This window comes from Mytilus galloprovincialis, chromosome 1 (assembly GCF_965363235.1).
Source record: "Mytilus galloprovincialis chromosome 1, xbMytGall1.hap1.1, whole genome shotgun sequence".
NCBI lineage: Eukaryota > Metazoa > Mollusca > Bivalvia > Mytilida > Mytilidae > Mytilus > Mytilus galloprovincialis.
Genome location: NC_134838.1, coordinates 16,007,513 through 16,029,704, shown reverse-complemented (window position 1 = coordinate 16,029,704; position 22,192 = coordinate 16,007,513). Strand labels below are relative to the sequence as shown.

General features: G+C 32.2%; 1 protein-coding gene across 6 annotated transcripts; it reads right to left on the bottom strand.

Moving 5' to 3' along the window:
- Nucleotides 1–718: 718 nt before the first annotated feature.
- Nucleotides 719–21,890, bottom strand: LOC143067157 (uncharacterized). 6 transcript variants are annotated; one of them, XM_076240231.1, is made up of 8 exons: nt 21,669–21,890; nt 12,899–12,986; nt 11,782–11,975; nt 11,180–11,227; nt 10,281–10,344; nt 7,139–7,702; nt 5,000–5,089; nt 719–1,926 (listed from the first exon to the last, which is right to left on the bottom strand). In XM_076240231.1, the coding sequence occupies exons 3-8, from the start codon at nt 11,959–11,961 to the stop codon at nt 854–856; spliced, it is 2,019 nt and encodes a 672-aa protein (XP_076096346.1). In that variant the 5' UTR covers nt 11,962–11,975; nt 12,899–12,986; nt 21,669–21,890; the 3' UTR covers nt 719–853. The 6 variants fall into 6 exon arrangements, with proteins under 6 accessions (XP_076096346.1, XP_076096336.1, XP_076096367.1 ...); XM_076240221.1 differs by lacking the exon at nt 21,669–21,890 and adding an exon at nt 14,351–14,541; XM_076240252.1 differs by lacking the exon at nt 21,669–21,890 and adding an exon at nt 13,657–13,675.
- Nucleotides 21,891–22,192: the final 302 nt, after the last annotated feature.

Sequence of the window (22,192 nt, the reverse complement as noted above, 5' to 3'; positions counted from 1 at the left end):
TTTTGCCCCCTTTTATATCTAATATTAGTTGTATTGTTATATAACTCATTAACAATATAAAGTAGAGGCGTAGAGTCTTTTGATTTGAGGTCCTTGGTTGATGACCTTGAAATTGAGCTCAAGGTCATAGGTAAATTTAAAGTTCTAGATTTTGACCTTTGCTTTTTCCTCTTATATATACATGATAAAGCCATGGGACTTTTGGCAAAAGGTTGCAAGCAATGTGACCTTGAAAAATCCAACCGGAAGTGACCTTTTGTAAACCGGAATTAGCAATTTTTTTCTACTAATTTAATGTAAAAGTATATAGAACCATCTATTTTTGGAGTCAGTGTCAAGTAAACTATCAAAACATACCGAAAGTAACATCTTTTAAACCGGAAGTGAAAAATGATCTCCTTATTTATATCTTTTTGTATAGAAACCATACATTTTGGGAATCAGCGTTCAATAAGCTGTCATTTGACGCTAAAATTGACATTTAAAACTGAGATTTAAAACCGAATTTTAATATTTTCATATTAAAAAGATCCTTACTGGTGGAAAGACCATCAATGGTTCTCTGAACAATTGGTTTTTAATCTGTTTTTGTCTTTGTTTGTTTGCATAGCGGTGGTTTTAATTATTAGATTCCTCATTTATGTCTGTTGTATTAGCTTTCCCGCAACGTTTGAACGTATTTCACATGGTTTAACTGGCAAAATAAGACATAATGATATACGTTTAGATATTTTGATAGAATATTATATGGTATATGCCTATAACTGTTATGACTTTGGCAAAAAAAGATTATTAAGTAGAACTTAAAATCAACATTTCAAACCATTCTAGACCGTAAATGTTAATTTCAGATTCAAACGCTCTGACCACCCAAACTTATGGCCTCATCTTCGTGACTTAACACTGCATGTGTGATGTAAGACAACGTATCATTTTCGAAGCGTGGGTCCATCATTCTTTTGTTCAGATCATATATTTGTTGATGTAAGTTCTGACTCAACACATCGTCATTGTCAGTATCACTTGGGGCCTTAAAACTGAAGTTATCATTCAACGAATAACAATTCTGTAAAGTTTGATGATACAAGATATCTGTTATAGCAACAGCATTATTGTCTTCGAATGAATCTTGCCTAAGTGTGTTGTCTCGAGTGACATTGTTTTGATTTTGAGAAGTTTGCGGAATGTGTGCACTTATATTGTAATCAAGGAAGGATTCATTTACTGGTTTATTACAATCCACACTTTCAAAAGAATTAAAGTGAATATCAATAGCATATTCACACTGCCCATAAGTCCCAAAATTTGTATTCGACGAATTGGTCCGTTGTTCATCATAATGTGCTGCTGATGCGATACATTCTGTCAAATCTTCCCCTTCTGTAGTGTCGGACAAAAGATCTGCAAAATACCCAATACTGCAGTAACCGACACGACGGGTATCCATTTGATGTATTTGGCATATCAACTCGTGAATATGTTTTGGAATTAAATAGTATGCTCCTGTGCATAGCTCGTCCAGAGTTAAGTTATCCGCAGTGTAACTAAAATGTACAACTATGCATTTGAATGGATTGTTAAAATTAATAATACGTTCAGTAATTTGACTTATGGGTGGCATGAACAAATCAAATGTTTGATTTGGGTCTGTTGATTTGCCACATCTGTTTTCCTGGTTCTTCAATGATTTAAATTGATGGTAAGTTAGCTCGGAGTTCACAATAATGACGAAATCGGCCTTGTCAATGGAGTTTATTACCCATTTAGATTTATTATCCAGATATTCACGAGGACACCATGGGGCATACATTACGTCGCAGTGACATTGAACATCTAGAAATTTAGCAAAGGCTTCGACAGCTTTCATATGTGGTAGATGGTCTTCTGCATTTACAACGTATACCTTAGGAAATTTGAGGACATCGTCTGAATAAAATAAAATTTCAAATGTAAAACAACATAAGCTTACCTTAAACTTTGTGTTATGTTTGTTGGCGTAATTGTTGCAATTCAATGTTTTAGTTGTCCGATATTTTCCTCTTATAGTTTATGTGTTTTCTTTGGTGTTGTTTTGTGACCCGTATTTGTTTTCGCTCATTTGATTTACGACTATTGAACAGGGTATACTACTGTTGCCTTTATAAGTTATCTTTTATAACTTTTTTCAGCGTTAAGTGAAATTATAATGGAAATGCAGTTTGCTGATATTATTCACATATTTCGTATTTACTAAGGACACTTGCTTAAAAAAGGCCAACAGAAAAGTTGATGATTTTGGTAGGGCAAAATATAAGAGGATTTAATGTTGTTCTTGTGCTTTGATAAAGTAGCTTTTTGAATTTGTCAAAACAGTTGGTAATTGGTGTGAGCTTATCTGTTCGCCCACACCAATCAAACGTTGCTCTATATATAGTATCATAAATAATTGATAGTATCCTTAAGCTGACTTTAAAGAAGATGGTGTATATAGCATTCTGGAAATATAGACTATTCCGAAAAGAAAAAAACACTAATTTTTCTCCCAATAATTTATATTTACGTTAGTCTTCATATCTTATTGTATCTTAAAATTCTATAGATAATATTGATTGTATGTAGTTTAACTGTCTAGATTGTTTTTAATCAAGACGTAACGGTTACTATAAAAGCTAATAATACATGACAAGAGTGATATACAGTAACCTGGGCTCAATGGCAAACTAAAAAGGTTACAAAGACCATCAGAGGAAGGGAGGAAAAAGAATTGAGCATCACAGTAAAGAAAAAGGAAGCGCTTCTATTGAAACGGTAATAAAAATCTTGACGAATTGTTAAGACTCATAAACCTTTTGAAAGTTTTGTAGTGTATTCGGATGAATACACACATGAAGTTGTATTGAAAGAAACGTCAGTTGAAGATGTATACGAGAAATAATGCAGAAAGGAAATTCAAAATCATACATGGGCTTATGGCAGATTTTTGCTCCGGCAAGTGTTATTAGAAGATCAAAAGTGTCGGTGTATCCCAAAAAAGGGAATTCAAATGTACAGAAAGATCTTCATCGGGGAATCGAGTCAATATATAAAAAGATTACGATAATCCGTTGTAAACATGTCGAAATGTACTATGATATTTCATTTATGTATTTCTGTCTTGAATGTTTTTGCATGTATTTGTATTGTTTTCCCGTCATGTAATGTTGTCATTTGGGAGGTATATTTAACATTGCCATCAAACGCGAGGTTAGGCTAGCCAAAAACAAGGTTCCATCAACCATTTTCTTTAAATGTCCTGTACAAAGTAAGGAATATGTCAGTTTATATGTATGCTGCATTGTCGCATTGTCGTTTGTTTTGCATTCACCGTGGCTTCAGTGTTCTGTTATTTCGATGTTTTCCTCTTATAGTTGATGTGTTCCCCTCTGTTTTGTTTGTTACCCGGATTTGTTTTCGCTCAATCGATGTATGACTTTTAAACAGAAGTATACTGCTGTTGGCTTTGTGTACATGGCCATTTACTTGCATTGGTATGAACAACGCCTACTGGGTTCCAAACCACCTTGCGCCCTTATTTGAAACAATTGAGCGTGGTGAAATAAATGACAACTGAGAACCTAATATAGAACATTCCTATAGCTAAAAATTTTCTTCACAAGTTTGTCGTTGTAAACTATGAGTCCACTTCATATCCAGGATATGTAGAATATGTAGACTCATCTGATTTATATTTTATGTACATGCAAAGAATTGTTAAAGATGTTAAGCAAAAAGTAAAATCGCAAAAATACTGAACTCAGAGGAAAATTCAAAACGGAAAGTCCCCAATCAAATGGTAAAATCAAATGATAGAACACATCAAACGAATGGACAACAACTGTCATATTCCTGACTTGGTACAGGCATTTTCAAATGTAGAAAATGGTGGATTGAACCTGGTTTTGTAGCACTCAACCTCTCACTTGTATGACAGTTGCATGCAAATTCCGTTATTTTTACTACAATCCGTGACATAATCGGTAAAATAGTCAAAATATGGTTACAACAGTCATCACTGTGTAACAATCTGAAAACAAACAAACATTTACAAAAAAAAAAACACCACAAAAAGTATCTATCAAATTAAAAAAACACATTCATTATTCGCGTGTTTGGCGTCAGAAAATTTGAACGTCAAATAGGAGAAAAAAAATTGTCGTTCAATGTATATTCAAAACAATTATAATTTCACATTGGGAATGGTGGTATGCAGGATTAAAAAATCAAAAGTTATTTTAGAATTAATTTCAGAAACAGACCGAGATTTAAAATCATTTAGAAGTTCTTTACCGTTTTCGATTAGATTGCATGTTTTGAAAAAAATGTCAACAAATCAATTATTAATTTCAAAAAGAAATTCAAATCGATTTCGATTTTTCAAAGTTCCAATTCCGAATTGTTGATTATTTTGAAATGACCGAACTAATACCTCGAATATAATCTACATGTCATGATGACAACCCCGTCCTTGTTTCTTCGTTCATGACATATTCGAATGCAACAAACGTTACCGAATTGAAGTAGCCATGAGTAGAAAGATGGATTTCACTTATTAAGCAGGGATTTTTTTTATTGCTCTCTTAGTACCTTAGGTTATTGGAACTTGATTCCAAATATTGTTATTGAAACTGGATTCCAATACAAGTATTGGAATCGCAAATTTGAAAGATGTATGAAAAAAACGAGTTCCTCCCACGACGTGGTTTCAGTCTGCTTGGAATATATTTGAATTTGGGGGACATGTTTGTTGAATTTTTGCTATAATTTAACTAAAAATGGTATACTAGCTGATAACTAGATGATCTGTACTTTTGGCGAAAAAAGTAAAAAAAAAACCCTATCTATTTATTTCTTTTGCAAGCTGAAGTAAATTTAGAATTTTCAATTGTTAGTTTTCTTTTCATCATTTTTCTTGTTATCTTGGTATTGTCTGTTTCATCAACTAGCTCTCTTGTTTTTTTGCTATTGCATTAAATTAGCTTACCTTTAATTTCTTCAATGACACGAGTCCTAATGGTAGTATCCGATGGTTCTTCGTGTTTGGCTGGAGTTTCTAGATCGATCTTTTTAAGCTCTGAAAAAGTTGGTTTGAAAATGTATGATTATTACATTTGCTAGATAAAATATTGTTAAGCATTATATCAATTTAAAAGTTTTTGAAATTTTATATCAAAGTCACATTTCAAATTAGAAGAATACGAAGGAAGCATTTAGTTCAAATAAACAAGTAAAAAAACTCATCTTAGATATAAGTGTACACTCTTACTTGTCTCCTGAAATGATAGTAGGTTGTAACCTGGCGAGGTCATGTAGTATTTGCGGTATCAGCTGAATTGAGAGACCTTATTCATAATTTACGTTATTCACTTACTTACAAGTGAGAGGTTTAGCGCTACAAAACCAGTTTAATCCACTTTTTTGTCGAGCCTGCGACTTTTGTCGCAGAAAGCTCGACATAGGGATAGTGATCCGGCGGCGGCGGCTACGGCGGCGGCGGCGGTGTTAGCTCACTTCTTAAAAGCTTTATATTTTAGAAGGTGGGAGACCTGGATGCTTCATACTTTGTATATGGATGCCTCATGTTACAAAGTTTCCGTCAGTCACATGTCCAATGTCCTTGACCTCATTTTCATGGTTCAGTGACTACTTGAAAAAAAAAAGTTAAGATGTTTTGTAATGTTAAATTCTCTCTTAATATAAGTAATAGGATAACTATATTTGGTATGCGCGTACCTTGCAAGGTCCTCTTGTCCGTCAGACAGTTTTCACTTGACCTCGACCTCATTTCATGGATCAGAGAACAAGGTTAAGTTTTGGTGGTCAAGTCCATATCTGAGATACTATAAGCAATAGGTCTAGTATATTTGGTGTATGGAAGCACTGTAAGGTGTACATGTCCAACTGGCAGGTGTCATCTGACCTTGACCTCATTTTCATTGTTCAGTGGTCAAAGTTAAGTTTTTGAGTTTTGGCATTTTTTTCTAATACTATTATATGCAATACGTCAACTATTTGGTGTATGGAAATATTTTGTGACCCCTGTCAGTCGCGCAGGTTTTATTTGACCTTGACCTCATTTTTTACGGTTCATTGCTCAGTGTTAAGCTTTTGTGTTTTGGTCTGTTTTTCTTAAACTATAAGCAACAAGTCAATTTTATTTGTTGAATGGAAGAATTGTTAGCTGTACATGTCTACCTGGCATGGTTCATCTGACCTTGACCTCATTTTCATGGTTCAAAGGTCAATGTTTAGTTTTCTTGGTTTATGTTAAGTTTATGTGACAGTTGTAATAAAACTTTATTATAGGACTATCAACATAATATCAATGATTAGTAAAGAAGGCGAGAAATTCCAGTGTGTGCACTCTTGTTCTACATAGTAGGAAAGTGCCTGTATCAAGTCAGGAATATAACAGTTCTTACTCATTCGTTTGATGTGTTTGAGCTTTTGATGAGGCCATGCGATTAGGGACTTTCCGTTTTGAATTTTCTCGGAGTATATAGTATTTTTGTGATTTTTTTTCACCAGTAATGTATTCTGTCAAAAATATAAAATTTAGATCCTGATTTTTTTTTATATGTTCTGCTGATTGGGCATCTTCGCTAGCCAAGGGTTACGACCCACTTGAAAAGGAGGGAAATGGATTGTTACCCTTGGTTAGCGAAGATGCTGATTGGATTAGGACTATTGATATCGTAATAATTGGTATTGTTTGGCTTAGCATTAAGGTTTTTATGTTTTTTTAATCGCTTCTTACATAAACTCATTTATATCCCTACTTCATGAATGTAACCTGATAATGTTGAGCGAATAGATAAACTCTGATACAAAGCAATTTTAACATGGGTATAACATTAGGGGTTGCAGTAGAGTTCAAACTGTATTGATATCCGATACCTACTCTTGTGTAAAATTGCACGAGCAAATATTTTTTATAAAAGACCTGAAATATGCTTGTTAAAAAGAATCTTTTCGGAGTAAAAACTGTGTCAAATCAAAGAAACATTTCAGTTTAAAATCATTGAAATGTACACTAGCTATTATTATAGGCTATACCACGATTTTACTATACTAATATTTATATAGGGTATCTAAAATTTCATCTCTATTGTATCGTACTTACCGTGCTTTCTTTTTCTACTTATGTACACATGGTAGACCAAAACAAATACCAGCAATACACCCAGTAAAGTTCCAAGTACAGCTCCAACAATCATTCCTGTTTTGTGATTGGTCCATGAAACTGAACTCAAGGACGTTATCTCCCGAGTATAAGCAAATCGTAACGAAGCTGCATTACGGGTGTTGTCAATAGTGGTATAGGAGTTTCCAACAGATGTAATGTTCTGTGTATGTGTTGTTAATAAAGAAGTTTTAGCAGGGGTTGCGTCTTTTTCGGTATATAGAATTTTCTGTGAAGTTATTTCCCCTGTCTTTGTAGCTATCAGAGAAGTTATAGTTTGGGTATTGTCAGAAGTGGTGTCTGTCTTTCCATCAGATGCTATGTTCTGTGTATGTACTGATGATGAAGATAAAGAAGTTTCAGCAAATGTTGTGTCTCTTTCGGTATATGGATTTTCCTGTGATATTATTTCCCCTATGGGTGTTACTGGTAACGAAGTTGTCGTCTGGGTGCTGTCAGTAGTGGTATATGACTTCCCATTTGATGCTATGTTCTTCGAAGGTGCTTTTGTAATAGTAATAGTTATAACACACCATTATAAGTAGCCGTTGGAATAGGATTTTTTTTATAAAGTATAAAGTTATATATGTTAGCGGCAATAAGTGAAATTAGGCATTAAGCTTAAATCCTAGGCAATTAGTTAACGCCTAGACAGTACGTCTAAATGATGTTGGGCATTAGTCCTAAATCCTGAAAAATGTGTGCAGGCATTAAGCTTCATGTCTAAAATATAAATGTGAGTAAATAAAAGGAATTTATTCATTAAAATAAAATATATTTGTAACAGAATAACATTTTGAGAACTGGAGCCTGTTTATCGAAACTGCCCTAAGATCGGTCATAAAAATTATTCTTAGGACAGAAATTATGATACAGTTAGGACCCACTTACAACATTTCTCAGCATGCACATCGAAGCTATCTGGGGATTATCTTAGCTAGGATGTCCTAAGCGCTGTCTAAGTATTGGCGTAAAAGAAAATAGCAAATGAAAAAAATGAAATATTGTATCAAATTAAACCAATAACTTTCATTTAAAAAACGATTAATTATTAGAAAAAAATCAGTAGTGTTAAATTAATGGGTAATAAATAATTTTGATATTATAATTATAAATTTAATCTCTGAAACAAAACATGAGTAAAAAATTATAACTATGTTTTATTTTAATGTTGAACAAACTAACTGTAAATAGTTAAAATTAAATACATAATCAGTAAAATCATTACATGCTTTGAGGGAGCTGAATTCGAAGTGTCACGGTTTCATACTTAAAAGTTCAAAGGCAAATATCGTACATCTTTCATATAAATATTGAGTACTTCAACTATTTTATATTATTACTGCAATTAACATACATGTACGTTTGAATATGAGCAAAAAAAAAAATAAATATAATTTCACAAATGCAAAACTACAGGGGACAGTTTCATCCTAAATAAAAAAAAAGAAGATGTGGTATGATTGCCAATGAGACAACTGTCCATAAGAGACCGTAAATAAAGTCCCTAATAAATTATGTTATTTATATAAGAACACATCAAATAATAATTCTAAAATGTGAAAACTTGATAGAAATCTGTGTTAAAATCGTTTTGTCGTCACAAGTTGTGGAACTGTTAAAGAAAATTTACTTATCCAATAAAAAAAATTGAAAATGGTATGAGCAAAAAATTATATCTTAATTTTGTCTACTTTTGACTAGTTCAAACCAGCTCAACTAGTGAAGTGTGCAAATTTTCAAATAAATATCATAATTATTCTATAGAATCTCACTCCTTTTTTAATTGGATAAAATCACTTTTTTAAAAAATCTTTTTAATATTTTGTAAAACCACAAAAACAGGAAAAAGTATGAGTTAATTCTGTTTTTAACTGCTAAATTTACTAAATAAACTTACTAAATTTGAAGATCTGTCAAATGAATGTATATGTATACATGTAATATTAGAAATATAATCAAGAAACGACTTTATTTCAAGAATGAATAACCAAATATGCATATATTCTACAGTTTACTTATTGCCTAAAATTATGTTCGGCAATTGGACGAATAATCATCATCAGATTTAAGGAAAAAAGCTAAATGCCTGAAAATGTCAGGCAATAACTTTATGACTAGGCATTAGCTTATTGCCTAGGATTTTAGTTTAATGCCTAATTTCACTTATTGCCGCTAACATATACATATATCTTCAAAATTCAATCGCTATTGTTTATCACATTCTCCAAAACATAGTAGTAATGAGTTTTGTACAAAACTAACGTTCAAATACTCAATTGAAAAGGGGAATGAGGCTAAATTGTTTTCTTGTAACAGTGATATTAATAATGACCGTGTAAAACTTATCTATGACCTTGGGATTGAATATGCATTATTATTTGATTTGGGATTTTTTATTCTTTTTAACTCCTTTTTTTTGCGCGCAGTTCTCACGATGGGTTTCAAATAAAACATTTTCTCAAAGTTTTGTATTCATCCTTTTTTTTTTAATTCTCAAAATTATAAAGTAAATATTACCGAAACAAATAGTACCGTGAGCATATATTCCTTGGTTTGTGCGATTTTTTTGGTTATTATTCAATTGCATTTTTGTAAAATTTAGTTTTTTTTAGCAGAAAGTAGTGGCAGACATTTTTGACGGAAAGTGAATTTGCAGTTGTAAATCACCTCATAATTGGATAGGTCCATCGGACACACCATTGAATTTAGAACCCTGAAATGATCATGTTAGATAAATGTAACGTCTATTTTCAATTTGATACAGAAGTTTCTCTTTGTTATATATAATGTTAGGGTATAATAAATATTCAATAAACATGATTCTGTCTATTCCAAATTAACTTAAATTATAACGGAACTTCAATGGCCACTCGACGGTCCATGGTAAACCATGTAAAGGCGATAGCTCAGAGATACTTTTTGAGTGACATCATTTTAGACAAAACCTTTAAATGTTTTTATTTTATCAAAAAGATTCTTGAAACACAGAAAATATTTTGTCGATAATTTATGTTCATATTACATAATGCATTTAACACATACATTATTCAAATGCCTGCTGCCTAAAGATAGTACTTACTGCTTTCTATTATAAGAGGTCCTGTTACAGACCAACCACAGGAGTTGCAATTTTTTGGTCCAACCTTTACAAAAGAAAGCAAATTAAAAGTTGTTGTCTTCACAGTATCATAAAAATAAGGGAAACAGTAGTATACCGCTGTTCGAAAGTCATAAATCGATTGAGAGAAAACAAATCCGGGTTACAAACTAAAACCGAGGGAAACACATCAACATTTAGAAGAAAACAACGAAACAATAGAAACACTAAAGTGCACAATCTAATTAAAACCGATCTCTCATCGCTCCCGTTTTCTGAATGTCGCATGTGAGATCTAACGAAACCCGCTTTGAGGTCAAATATGAGTGACCTCGTAGGTGTGTCTTTTTCGACCAATGAAAATGAGTCTTCGACGATCTTGAAAGTTTATCGTGAGGTAAAGGGATGTAACTCATTTTATTTACGAAGAAATCGTCAGTCCAAATAATTTATAAACTTTTTTGATTGGCTTATTAATAGGTCGTCAACTCATTTGCATATCATTATAAATTCGGCTTTTAATTAGATTGTAAAGTGCATATCCTTGGCTACTAGATTGGTCGTCTGGTCTTTGCATTTGTGTATTGTTTTCTCATCCGTATTGTAACATTTTGACTGAGTGTGGTCTACTGTTGCCTTTTACATATGCAAGAAATATTCTTACGATTCCAGAGTTCATATTGTCCCAGAAACTTTATTCTAAAATTACAACGATGTGATCTTAATCTGTTTCGGGTTTTTGACTTGATTCCTTCTAATATATTTTTTTCTTGGATTTTGAATTTGATCCCGTTATTTATACAGTTAGTTTGATATTTTCTTTTCGATAATTCGTATAACAAACGATGAATATCAAATTCAGTTCTATATCTTGTACTTACTGTTATTTTGTATCGACCTGGTTGCAAAGGTTGAAACAGGTATTCGTTCTAGAAAAAAATCATATAAATATTCAATTTAATTGATCTGCCACATACGAAGTTCCTTATGCTTATGTTTATAATTTCGAAATATTAGTTGGTACTAAAAAGGACTACGATTTCTTGCTTCAAGTATTGTATATAAATATTCATCATACACTGTTTAATAAAAAATGAAAATAATATTTGATTAATTGAACGCGACCGAAGCACTTTTTGATTACTAGTAGTTTAATCGTGAACTCTAAAAGCTTTGAAAGCAAATGGTACACTGAAACAAATGACGGAGTTTTGGGTCCTCGGTGTAATATTTTTTGCCTTTTTAACTTTTTTCTTCGATCAATGAGTCTTTTGAAGACGAAAAGCCCGTCTGCGTGCTGCAAACATTTTAAACCTGGTATCTATGACGAGTTCAATTATAACAGAAGAGTCCAAGTTCCCTAAACGACTTGATGTCTGTTACATCGGTATATATAACTGTGACTCGAAATTTCCATATGGTAATTTTGGAAGACCACAGTTTGCCTTAAAGGAGATGAAGCGAACAAACAAATTATATGTACCTGTGATATAATAACAGCTATTACAAGTCTCAACTCATTACCATCCTTGTCAAGTTCAACTAATCGTGCCATGAATTCATTGAAACCTGTCTCTTTATGTGGATAATCAAATGTAATGTATATTAATTTTTCTTGGCTACTAATATAATACTTTATTTGTGGATTCCATTCAACAGACATTATATCATTGATATCTGCAAAAATAAATTATTGTTTTGAGTACAGAACAAATGAAGACTTAAAAAATAAGTGGTTAATTCAGGAGTATTAGATGAAATTAATTTCACAAGATGGAATTACAGTCATTCTGTGTTCTGCTTTTCGGTATACACTATGCTCGAATTATGATTTACGTTAGACAGGAAAAAGTTAACACCAAAAATTTGTTGATTTGTAAAAAACGGAAAATGAATAAAATATTTTAAAAAGTTTGTATTTTATATGTTCTATGAGGAAATATACTACTATTGTTTGTCAATTGTCTGTAGGTCTTTTTCTTTTTCAGTCATTGTGTTGTCAGATTGTTTTCGATCTATGCGTATGAATGTCCCACTGGTATCTTTAACCTCTCTGTTATACTGTCTTTTGATTATAAATAAACTTCTTTCAAAGGCAATAATTTCCATAACGATCATTAACTAATTCAAAAATAGTTCACCAGGATATATCACTTTTTAAAAAATGAAAGATTTGATTAACGTTCAACTTTCTTTCTAAATAAAATTGAGAATGGAAATGGGGAATGTGTCAAAGAGACAACAACTCGACCATAGAACAAACAACAGCAGAAGGTAACCAACAGGTCTTCAATGCAGCGAGAAATTCCCACACCCGGAGGCGTCCTTCAGCTGCCCCCCCAAACAAATATATATACTAGTTCAGTGATGATGAACGCCATACTAAACTCCAAATTGTACACAAGAAACTAAAATTAAAAATAATACAAGACTAACAAAGGCCAGAGGTTCCTGACTTGGGACAGGCGCAAAAATGCGTCGGGGTTAAACATGTTTATGAGATCTCAACCCTAAAACCCACAAAAACTTAAAATGCAACTATATATGGTATTGTTATTATCAATAAAGGTAGTGTATGATCAAGTTCTATGTGTTCTTACCGACTAAAAAGCTTAACGAGTCAGTGGCCTTCCCCTCTCAGAGTGACTCAGTCAGTACTTTCATATGAAAACAGTCACGAATGACTCTCTAGAAAAAAAAAATATAAACAATATTTTCTTACAGAAATAAACGAGTCAAACAAAACCCATATTTAGAGACGCACTTCTCAAGGCAAATATTGTTATTATTGTTATTATTATTATACATATATTGATAATAATAATAATAATAATAATAATAATTATAAATATTATTATTATTATCATTATTATTATTATTTGATAATTGAAATACAAATAATAATACTGTTTCCGTGCTCCGCTTACAAATTGAATTACAGATCTCGTGTTTACGTTTAAAAGCTGATTGGGCAAAGCATCGACCGGGAGTCTTTAAATTCAATCTAGTTATTTTCGAAATTTGATTGCTTTAAATTTGTTAGTTGATCTTAATTTTTACAGGTGATATTGTGCTTTTAGCGATTTTACATCTTAAAACTGAAATCATATTTGTTATCTTCGTTTTATTTTTTATTATAATAAAAAAGATATGTTTGAAATTGATATATATATTTTTTACGTACAGTTCATTTATATTACTATATGTTCACTGTACATTTTTCTTACCGATCGACGAATTCGTAAAAATCCTTCATAATTTGTGAAAAATGATTTCTTATTTTAACACTTTGAACCAGATTATGAACGAATATTTGTGCAAACTCTCCGGTCAAATATTGATAGGATTTTTTTCTTACAATATAATCATGCACATTGTTTTCAATTTGAAAGTTTACGATTATCCATTTAAAATCTTGTTATAACAAATAAAATAACCATGGTGGACAAAAACGTTCTTGATATAAAAAGGTTAAATATATAAGATAGTTAAATAACTTATTCTTGCATCTTAGAACCAAAAATATTTTATAAAACTATTGATTTATAGGACATTTTAACAAAAGCGGTGTATGTCCTTTATGTACATGAATTTTATCTGTAAAGGGTATTTTGACAAATACTTGTAATAGATATTGATATAAAGACTTGCTCGTTTTATCATGTCTATTTAATTCTTAGCGTTTATGAATTGCAACAATAAAAAACAATAAACAAATATTAAAATAGAATGTATATCAAAATTAAAAATTTACAATATATTACTTTCATAAGAACATTTCGCTATAACACCAGGTTCAATCCACCATTTTCTACATTTGAGAATGCATGTACCAAGTCAGGAATATGACAGAAGTTGTTCATTCGTTTGATGTGTATTAACATTTAATTTTTCCATTTGATTAGGGACTTTTCGTTTTAAATTTTCCTCGGAGTTCAGTATTTTTGTGATTTTACTTTGTTTGAATAGCACAGAAAAAAAACCCAGCAAATGAGGGTATGATTCCTGTGATGGGTCTATTTTCAGAAATTCGCTAAATAAAGATAACTCACCTTAAAGTTTCAATCCCGTAGCCATCAATATACATCTGATGCATTCGTATAACCCACTTCATCATTTTTTTAGTGTTATATATAAATTATCTGATGACCACTTGAGTACATGTCAATATTAGCTATCTAGTCTACACTTAAGTACGTGCAGTTTTAAGAAGACACATATTAATTTTCAGTGGATGAAACTCTTAAGGAACAGAACCCACATGACAAATTACAGTTAAAACAACATTCTTATATCGCAAATTTAAAGTTAAGTCAGTAAGAAATGCAACTTAACGTTAGAAACTGGTAAAATGTAGACAATGATTCTCATATAAAAATAATCGTCACACCATTCAGTAAATAAATTCATCAGTGATACCAGGATTAGATTGTTTACGACAGAGGAGATTTTTATCTACACAAGACCCATCAGTAACGTTCGATTAAAACAATAATTAAAGCCAAAGAAAAAACGCAGTTGAACAGCATTGAGGATCCTAAATTCCAAAAGGTTTGCTAAATACAGCTCACGTAATCTATTTCTGGTGTAGAACATCCCTAGTATTTCGAAAAAGTAAAAGGTAACCCATAATAATGATCATATCAAAGTTAATCCATGTCGACTCAGAAGTGATGACTACTGGGATGGTGATACCCTAGACGGAAATCTCTCAGACCAGCAGTAGCATCAACCCATTGGTTGTTAGTAAACTTTTGATGGACACCAGGGTTGAAATACGGTGAAGGAAGTAAACTATGCATTTTAGTTTTAAAGTAACTTTTAGTCTTTTGTTTTAGGTCAAATTTTGGAAAATGATGCGCGGTATAATTAGAATTTCATGAAAAAAAACCAACAAAAATATCAAAATGACAGCGATTCTGTATTTTTTTATCCGGATTGTTTATGAACTATTGATTTCACACATTTTGACTTTAAAGATGAAAGTTTCAGATGTAAAATTGAAATGAAATGTGTATAGTGCACGTTCTCACGCTCTTCATAATTTTGAAATTAAGTGTACAGAAAAATAATAATAAATGTTAAAATTTAATACGAGATGTAGTAGGTGACCCAAAGTTATTTAAACCATCGTAACGTATCCAATAGTACTTCCTTGTTTGGTGGTTCCTGTAACTTAATTAAGTTTAAAGTGGTATACTTCAACTGATTATTTACTTCCTTAATATAAATTTTAAGCGCTAAAAAGTGCGAAATACTTGTAATTAGTGTTCTTAAAATTTTAGCTCACGTGGCCCGAATCGCCATTTCAGCTTTTGTCATTAATTTGCGTCCTTTTTCAGTCCGTCTGCCGTCCATAAACATTCCTTAAATATCTTCTAATCTAAAATTGTTAAATATATTAAATTCAAAGAGTGTCTGCTACGTTAATTGGATGTCAACTACAAAGTTGGTGATTGTTGTCCTGGTTGATCAATCAAAACAGGTCGATAAATAGAACATAGGGGGCAAAGTGTTTTTGTCTTATAATTATAAAACAAAAGCAATTATAGAACTCCCGATCAGGTTAAAAATGGTCTGCATGGTAAGTGTTATCTAACCTAAAAGTTTTGGATGATTTGCTCATAAAAAAATTGGACTTTTTATTTTTTGGGCATTCTTCGCTAAAATCTCCAAAAAGAGTGTGCCAATTCTAGCTAAGCTTATATATACCTAGGAATAGAAACCCTTCAGTGAATAAAATAATTTGTTAACACAATATCAACTGTAAGTAACGTATCAATAATCTTTCATGCTAGCACACAGAGACACTGACAACCGCCAGGACGTCCACCGTAAGAGATATCGTCCTAGTGGTTGAAAATTAAGGCAGCAGTAGTATACCTATGTCTAATTCTCGTAAATTAATGAGGATTAGACAAATCAAGTTAACATTTTTTTTTAATAAGGAATCGCATGACCTGCAGAAGGAGCGATACCGGTGCGTTAAAAGAGTAAACTTCTCTACTTTTCATACATCCCTTGCCATGCGAATGTCACAATCAGTGACAGGACAGAATAAGTAAAATTACAGTTCGGTCAACTATAAGTTATATTTCCGCAAAAACATGTCGCTAGTAAGTTACCCTAAATTAAAGGTAACCAACACATCGTTTCGTATTGTTAAGACTTCAATCAAAAACTCAATTGGCAAATCTAACAAGAGTTTCATATGCATGATATTCCTCGATGGCGCTAGATTCAAAGTGTAAATTAGTAATGAAACCAAAGATCACTGAAATCAAAATTATGATTTTAAATTTTTTCTATCTTTCAGTTGTATCCTTAGTGTTTCAAAATAATTTAACATAAAAGATTAATTAACACATAATAAGGAATCAGTGATATTGCATACCAGCACAGAAACGCTGACTTCAGGGCTGGTGATAACCTTTTGGACCAAACGTCAAACACCAGTGGTATTGACCCAGTGGTTGAAAATACGCATTAAAGAGACCAGACAATGCTTATGATCAGATACAACAGATCCATGTTTTTTTGTCTTACAGTTATGTACTCAGTTGTTTCCAGTCGTTCCGTTGGTTTGTAAAGGTGAACATTTGGTTTTGTCAGGGTTATGGACTAACCCTATTTTAATTAATCTTCAAGTTATGTGTCTTTAATTTGACTTTACTTATCAGTGTAGTCTAGGAACCTTGCACAATATTCTCAATAACGTAAGAGGACTAGTTATATTTGAATAGAGGCTTAACAAAATCGAAAATATTTCATCAGGATTCCAGGTTACTTATAAGTGGCGCTAGAATGAAATTATTTAGAAAGTTAAATCGCTAAATTAAAGAGCACATAAAGCATAATTGAAATTCTAAAACGTTTGTGCAAAATCAGACATGACATATATGCACTGGTATAAACCAACTTTAGTAAAACAAATAAATTTTACATTTGACATATGATTTATTTAGAGAAAATGAGGATTAATTAGTATATCATACAAACAAAAAAAGCGAGGACTTCAGGGTTGGTGAAACCAATAGAATGAAACGTTCAACATAAGTGGTATCTGAAAACTCATCATACCTTCTAGGGTTATTATTTGGTACGACATAAGCGCGTTTCATCTTAATAAGACTTGGACGTAAAGCTGAAATTAAGCTATTTAGAAGGCTAACACAGTAACGAAGTCAAAAAATACAAAAGCCAAATATTCTGAAACGTTACATTACGAATCTAGTTATTATGCCTATTTTTGTAAGGGTGTTTTCGATAAAATCTGGTTGAAAGCAAAATCACAAAATACTGAACTCCGAAGAAAATATCAAACGGAAATTCCCTATCAAATGACAAAATCAAAAGTTCAAACACATCAAACGAATGGATTACAATTTTCTTATTCCTGACTTGGTACAGGCATTTTCTTATGTAAAATAAATGGTGGATTGCACCTTGTTTCATAGCTAGCTAAACCTCTTACTTGTATGACAGTCGCATCAAATTCCATTATATTGACAACGATGCGTGAACAAAACAAACAGACATAATAGGTAAAAATGTCCATAATAAAATATCTATGAAAATGAGGTCAATGTCAGATAAACCTGCCATACGGACATGTACAACTAACAATCACTATATTCGTCAAATGGCGACGAAGAATGAAACGAGGATAAGGACAGCGGACATATGTCAGACAGAAACATATTAAAAGGCTGCTGTAAATCAGATAAAACCAGATGCTCCGCAGTGAACATCGTTATACGACAACAGAGGTCGAACACTGAACAGTTGGGGCAAGTATGGATACAACATCCAAGCTGGATACAGCTCTGAATTTGGATTGTGATTAAATAGTTGACACAGCATAGGTTTCTGACACAGAACGAGTGTGGTCTAATGAACGTAATTTTCTTTTTGGTTTTGAGCAATTCACAATGCTGTTGAATATTAATCCCGTAAAAAAAAAATTGAAGAAATTTTCTTTTTAATTTCTGAAATCTAAAATTAGAAAAATTGTAACCCCCCACACATTCTTATTTTCACCCTTTCCAATCTGTTTTCACCTCCCCTTTCCCTTATTCCAAAAATAATCTCAATTCAAATTTCTAATAGAGTTTGCAACAATAACTACTCATTTGAATACATCATAAAATATCAAAATATAAAATGACATATATGTTTAAAATTAATATTTGATTAATAGCACCTTCTTAAAAAATTATTACAGCTAATAATCTCAAGACAATCATCATTTCTTAATACATGATTTTCAAGCAGTGTAAGTGAGGTTATCAAACATATAAATAACAGTATTCTTTAAATGGAATTGGGACTACCTCCCTTACACTGCTTTTAAATTGTCTAAATTGCCTTTAACCAGAAAAATCCTGTTTCCCCTTTTTTGCCACTTATTGCTTAATTTTTTGTGCCATAACCCCCCATTACCGTCCCTTTTGTAGTATGGAAATTTGTTGTATAATTTCAGAGAGATTTATACACTTAAACACAAGTAATGGACTGGAAACTACAAAAATGCTTATTCGGGCCCCTTTTTTGGCCCCAACGTATTGAAACCCCCCTTTGGAGCAACAATCCAAAAAACTCAATTTTAGCCTTTCCTTTGTAGTAAGAAACCATAGAGTATAATTTCAGAGAGATTCATACACTTAAACAGAATTTATTGTCTGTAAACTAGAAAAATGATTCTTTTTGGCCCCTTATCCTATTCCCTTTGCGCCCCTAATACATAAACCTTTGAGACCATTACCCCCAAAATCAATCCCAACCTTCCTTTTGTGGCTATAAACAATGTGTTGAAATTTTATTGATTTCTATTCACTTATACTAAACTTATTATCCGGAAAACATCTGTCTTCCGACGACGACGACGTGATATCATATTTTAAAATTTTTGTGGTCACCCTCGCTGTTGAATTTATTAACATCACTATGACAAAACCACAAAAAAACACACGACAATGTTGGTCAAGGGTTTGCAAAAGTGATGGATTGCTCACTAATTATTGCAGACTAATTTCAACTGAATTTTATAGTTCGTTCTTATGTTGTATTGTTACACCACTGTCCCAGGTTAGGGGATTGGGATCCCGCTAATATGTTTTACCCCGCCACATTCTGTTTGTATGTGTCTGTCCCAAGTCAGTGGTTTTCGTTTGTCGATGTGTTACATATTTGTTTGTCGTTTGTTTTTTGTACACAAATTAATTCGTTAGTTTTCTCGTTTGAATTGTTTTACATTTTTGATTTAGGGGCCTTTTAAAGCTAACTATGCAGTATGGGCTTTGCTCATTGTTGAAGGCCGTACAGTGACCTATAATTGTTAATTTCTGTGTCAGTTGATCTCTTGTGGAGAGTTGTCACATTGGCAATCATACCAAATCTTCTTTTTTTATAAATATAAAATTATTTGAATAAGACTGAAAGATATAGTGATGAATGTATAATTGTAAATATAAATTTGAAAGAAATTAAAATATAGGCAGAAACACTCACCATAGATACCATGATTATAACTTTTGTACACAAAACACGTGTTTTGTCATCAGTGAGGTTAAAATAAAAAATATGCAAAAGGCCAAATAAAGTTCGAGGTTGAAGACTAATAAAAGAGGGACGAAAGATACCAAAAGGGACAGTCAAACTCATAAATCGAAAATAAACTGACAACGCCATGGCTAAAAATGAAAAAGACAAACAGATAAACAATAGTACACATAAAACAACATAGAAAACTAAAGAATAAGCAACACGAACCCCACCAAAAACTAGGGGTGATCTAAGGTGCTCTGGAAGGGTAAGCAGATCCTGCTCCACGTGTGGCACCCGTCGTGTTGCTTATGTGATAACAAATCCGGTAAATAGTCTAATTCGGTAGGTCACAATCATGAAAGGGAAGGGGATTGTAGTTACGACTTTAGAACATACCCGATATCATTTGTGAAACGGTTATGCCATAACGGTCAACCAACTCGTGATGGCGTCCGTAAAATTTAAAAAATAAAAAAATTAAAAAGGGCTGATTTCAACTTCACCATTTGGAACTCTTGGTTTAATAGCTTCCTTGTGAGCAGCAACCCTCTATCAAGAAAATCATGATAGGAAATGCAAGCACGGGAATATCGTATCAAAGGGGAGATACATACCCCGTATGCAGGTGCTGCTGGAATGTTGCTACTTAGAAATGGAAAGTTCACAATTGGAAAGCTGAAATCATCTCTTTTGTCGTAAAAATTTGTTTTCAACCGACCCTCATAATAAGATGATCTGTTGAAACTGAGACAACTCTAAATAATTTTGCATACTGAAATTTATTTTTAATACCAACAGCCGTACAAATGTCTGATTTGATATCAATGCGTTTGGTAACTGAATCTACACCAAGAGATTTCAGGAAAATAAGCTTGATATTTCATAAAATTTACTTATATGCAAACTAGTTGACTATTGATACAGTAAATGATATAATCTATTAAACTTTTATTGAATTTAGGTGCAGATCGAATGGGCAGGGTTGGTTGCGGCGGATGGACATGTGTTATTGGACCCTAGCACCCTACCCAGCTGAAATCTCCATTTTCAGCCTAATTTTCGATTGTAGTACGATCTTGAGAATTGCACATCGAATAAGCTGTGATTCGTTGTTTTTTTTTCAATTTTTACAAGATAGTTAATTCAATTCTTCATACTTAATGGAAGTACATGAACATCTGACTTGATTGTCTTCCTGTGAAATTATTATTGGCAAGTCAGGTCTGCCAAAATAAAATCACAAAAATACCGAAATCCGAGGAAAATTCAAAACGGAAAGTCCCTAATCAAATGACAAAATCACAAGCTTAAACACTTCAAACGAATGGACACCAACTGTCATAATCCTAACTTTGTACAGGCATTTCTTAAAAAGTAAAATCACAAAAAGTACAAACTCCGAGGAAAATTCAAAACGGAAAGTCCCTAATCAAATGCTTAAACACATCAAACGAATGGACAATAACTGTGATAATCCTAACTTTGTACAGACATTTCTTATGTTGAAAATTGGTGGATAAAACCTAGTTTTTTTGGCTAGCTAAACCTCTCACTTATATAACAGTCGAAGAATACATTTTGAATGAATTATTGATATGGTCATAACCATAAATTGATTGTCAAAAAAGCGTTGATTTTTTTTGAATTATTAGCTGTATTTGGCAAAATTCTTCTGGAATAGGTCCTCAATGCTTGGATTTTATTTGGCCTTTTATTTTTTTTTTATTCCAGCGTCTTTTGCATGTCAGGTCTACCTAATTAAAAGTGGGGTATCTATGTTTGTTCACTCATGCCCCGTCAAATTATTATTCAAAGATTTCTTACCTTGTCAACTCAACCTCAACTTTTGTTATAAGTTCAACTGTCTGGTTTCCTTTCTGGTCCTGATTTATAGAATTGGTCTAATACTTGATCCAATTCATCAAACAATATTCCCTATTACCATCAATTATTTTGAAAACAATTTGTATTACTTAAATCTGTTAATAAAGGTTTTTCAATGAATTAATTTGTCACTTGTAACTAAGATACAATTAAGAAAAGCAAAGCAAAGAGGAAAAAGAGTTGGAAATAAACTCATCATAGATGGAAAGAAACGTCACAAGTGTCCAAAATTAACAAGTTGACTAAGTGTTATTGCCACAAGTATTACAATTTACTATACAATTTTCAAATCTCATAAACTGAAGTGTTTTAAAGAGCAAAAATCAAAAGCTTAACTTCATTTATCATGAGTACTTAGTATCTTCTATATCTTTAATTTTGTAATAAGTAGTGCTTTAATTTCATTTTAAGGAAGTTTTAACAAAAAATTTGAGTACTACCACTTTAAACTTAATAAAGTTACA

Coding starts and splice junctions, on each gene's coding strand:
- LOC143067157 (XM_076240231.1), bottom strand. CDS start 11,961: ATGTCTGTTGAATGGAATCCACAAATAAAGTATTATATTAGTAGCCAA. Junction 7,703..10,280: donor ACCTCTTATAATAGAAAGCA/GTAAGTACTATC, acceptor CTATTACAAAAG/CACCTTCGAAGAACATAGCA. Junction 5,090..7,138: donor AAGTAGAAAAAGAAAGCACG/GTAAGTACGATA, acceptor CAACTTTTTCAG/AGCTTAAAAAGATCGATCTA.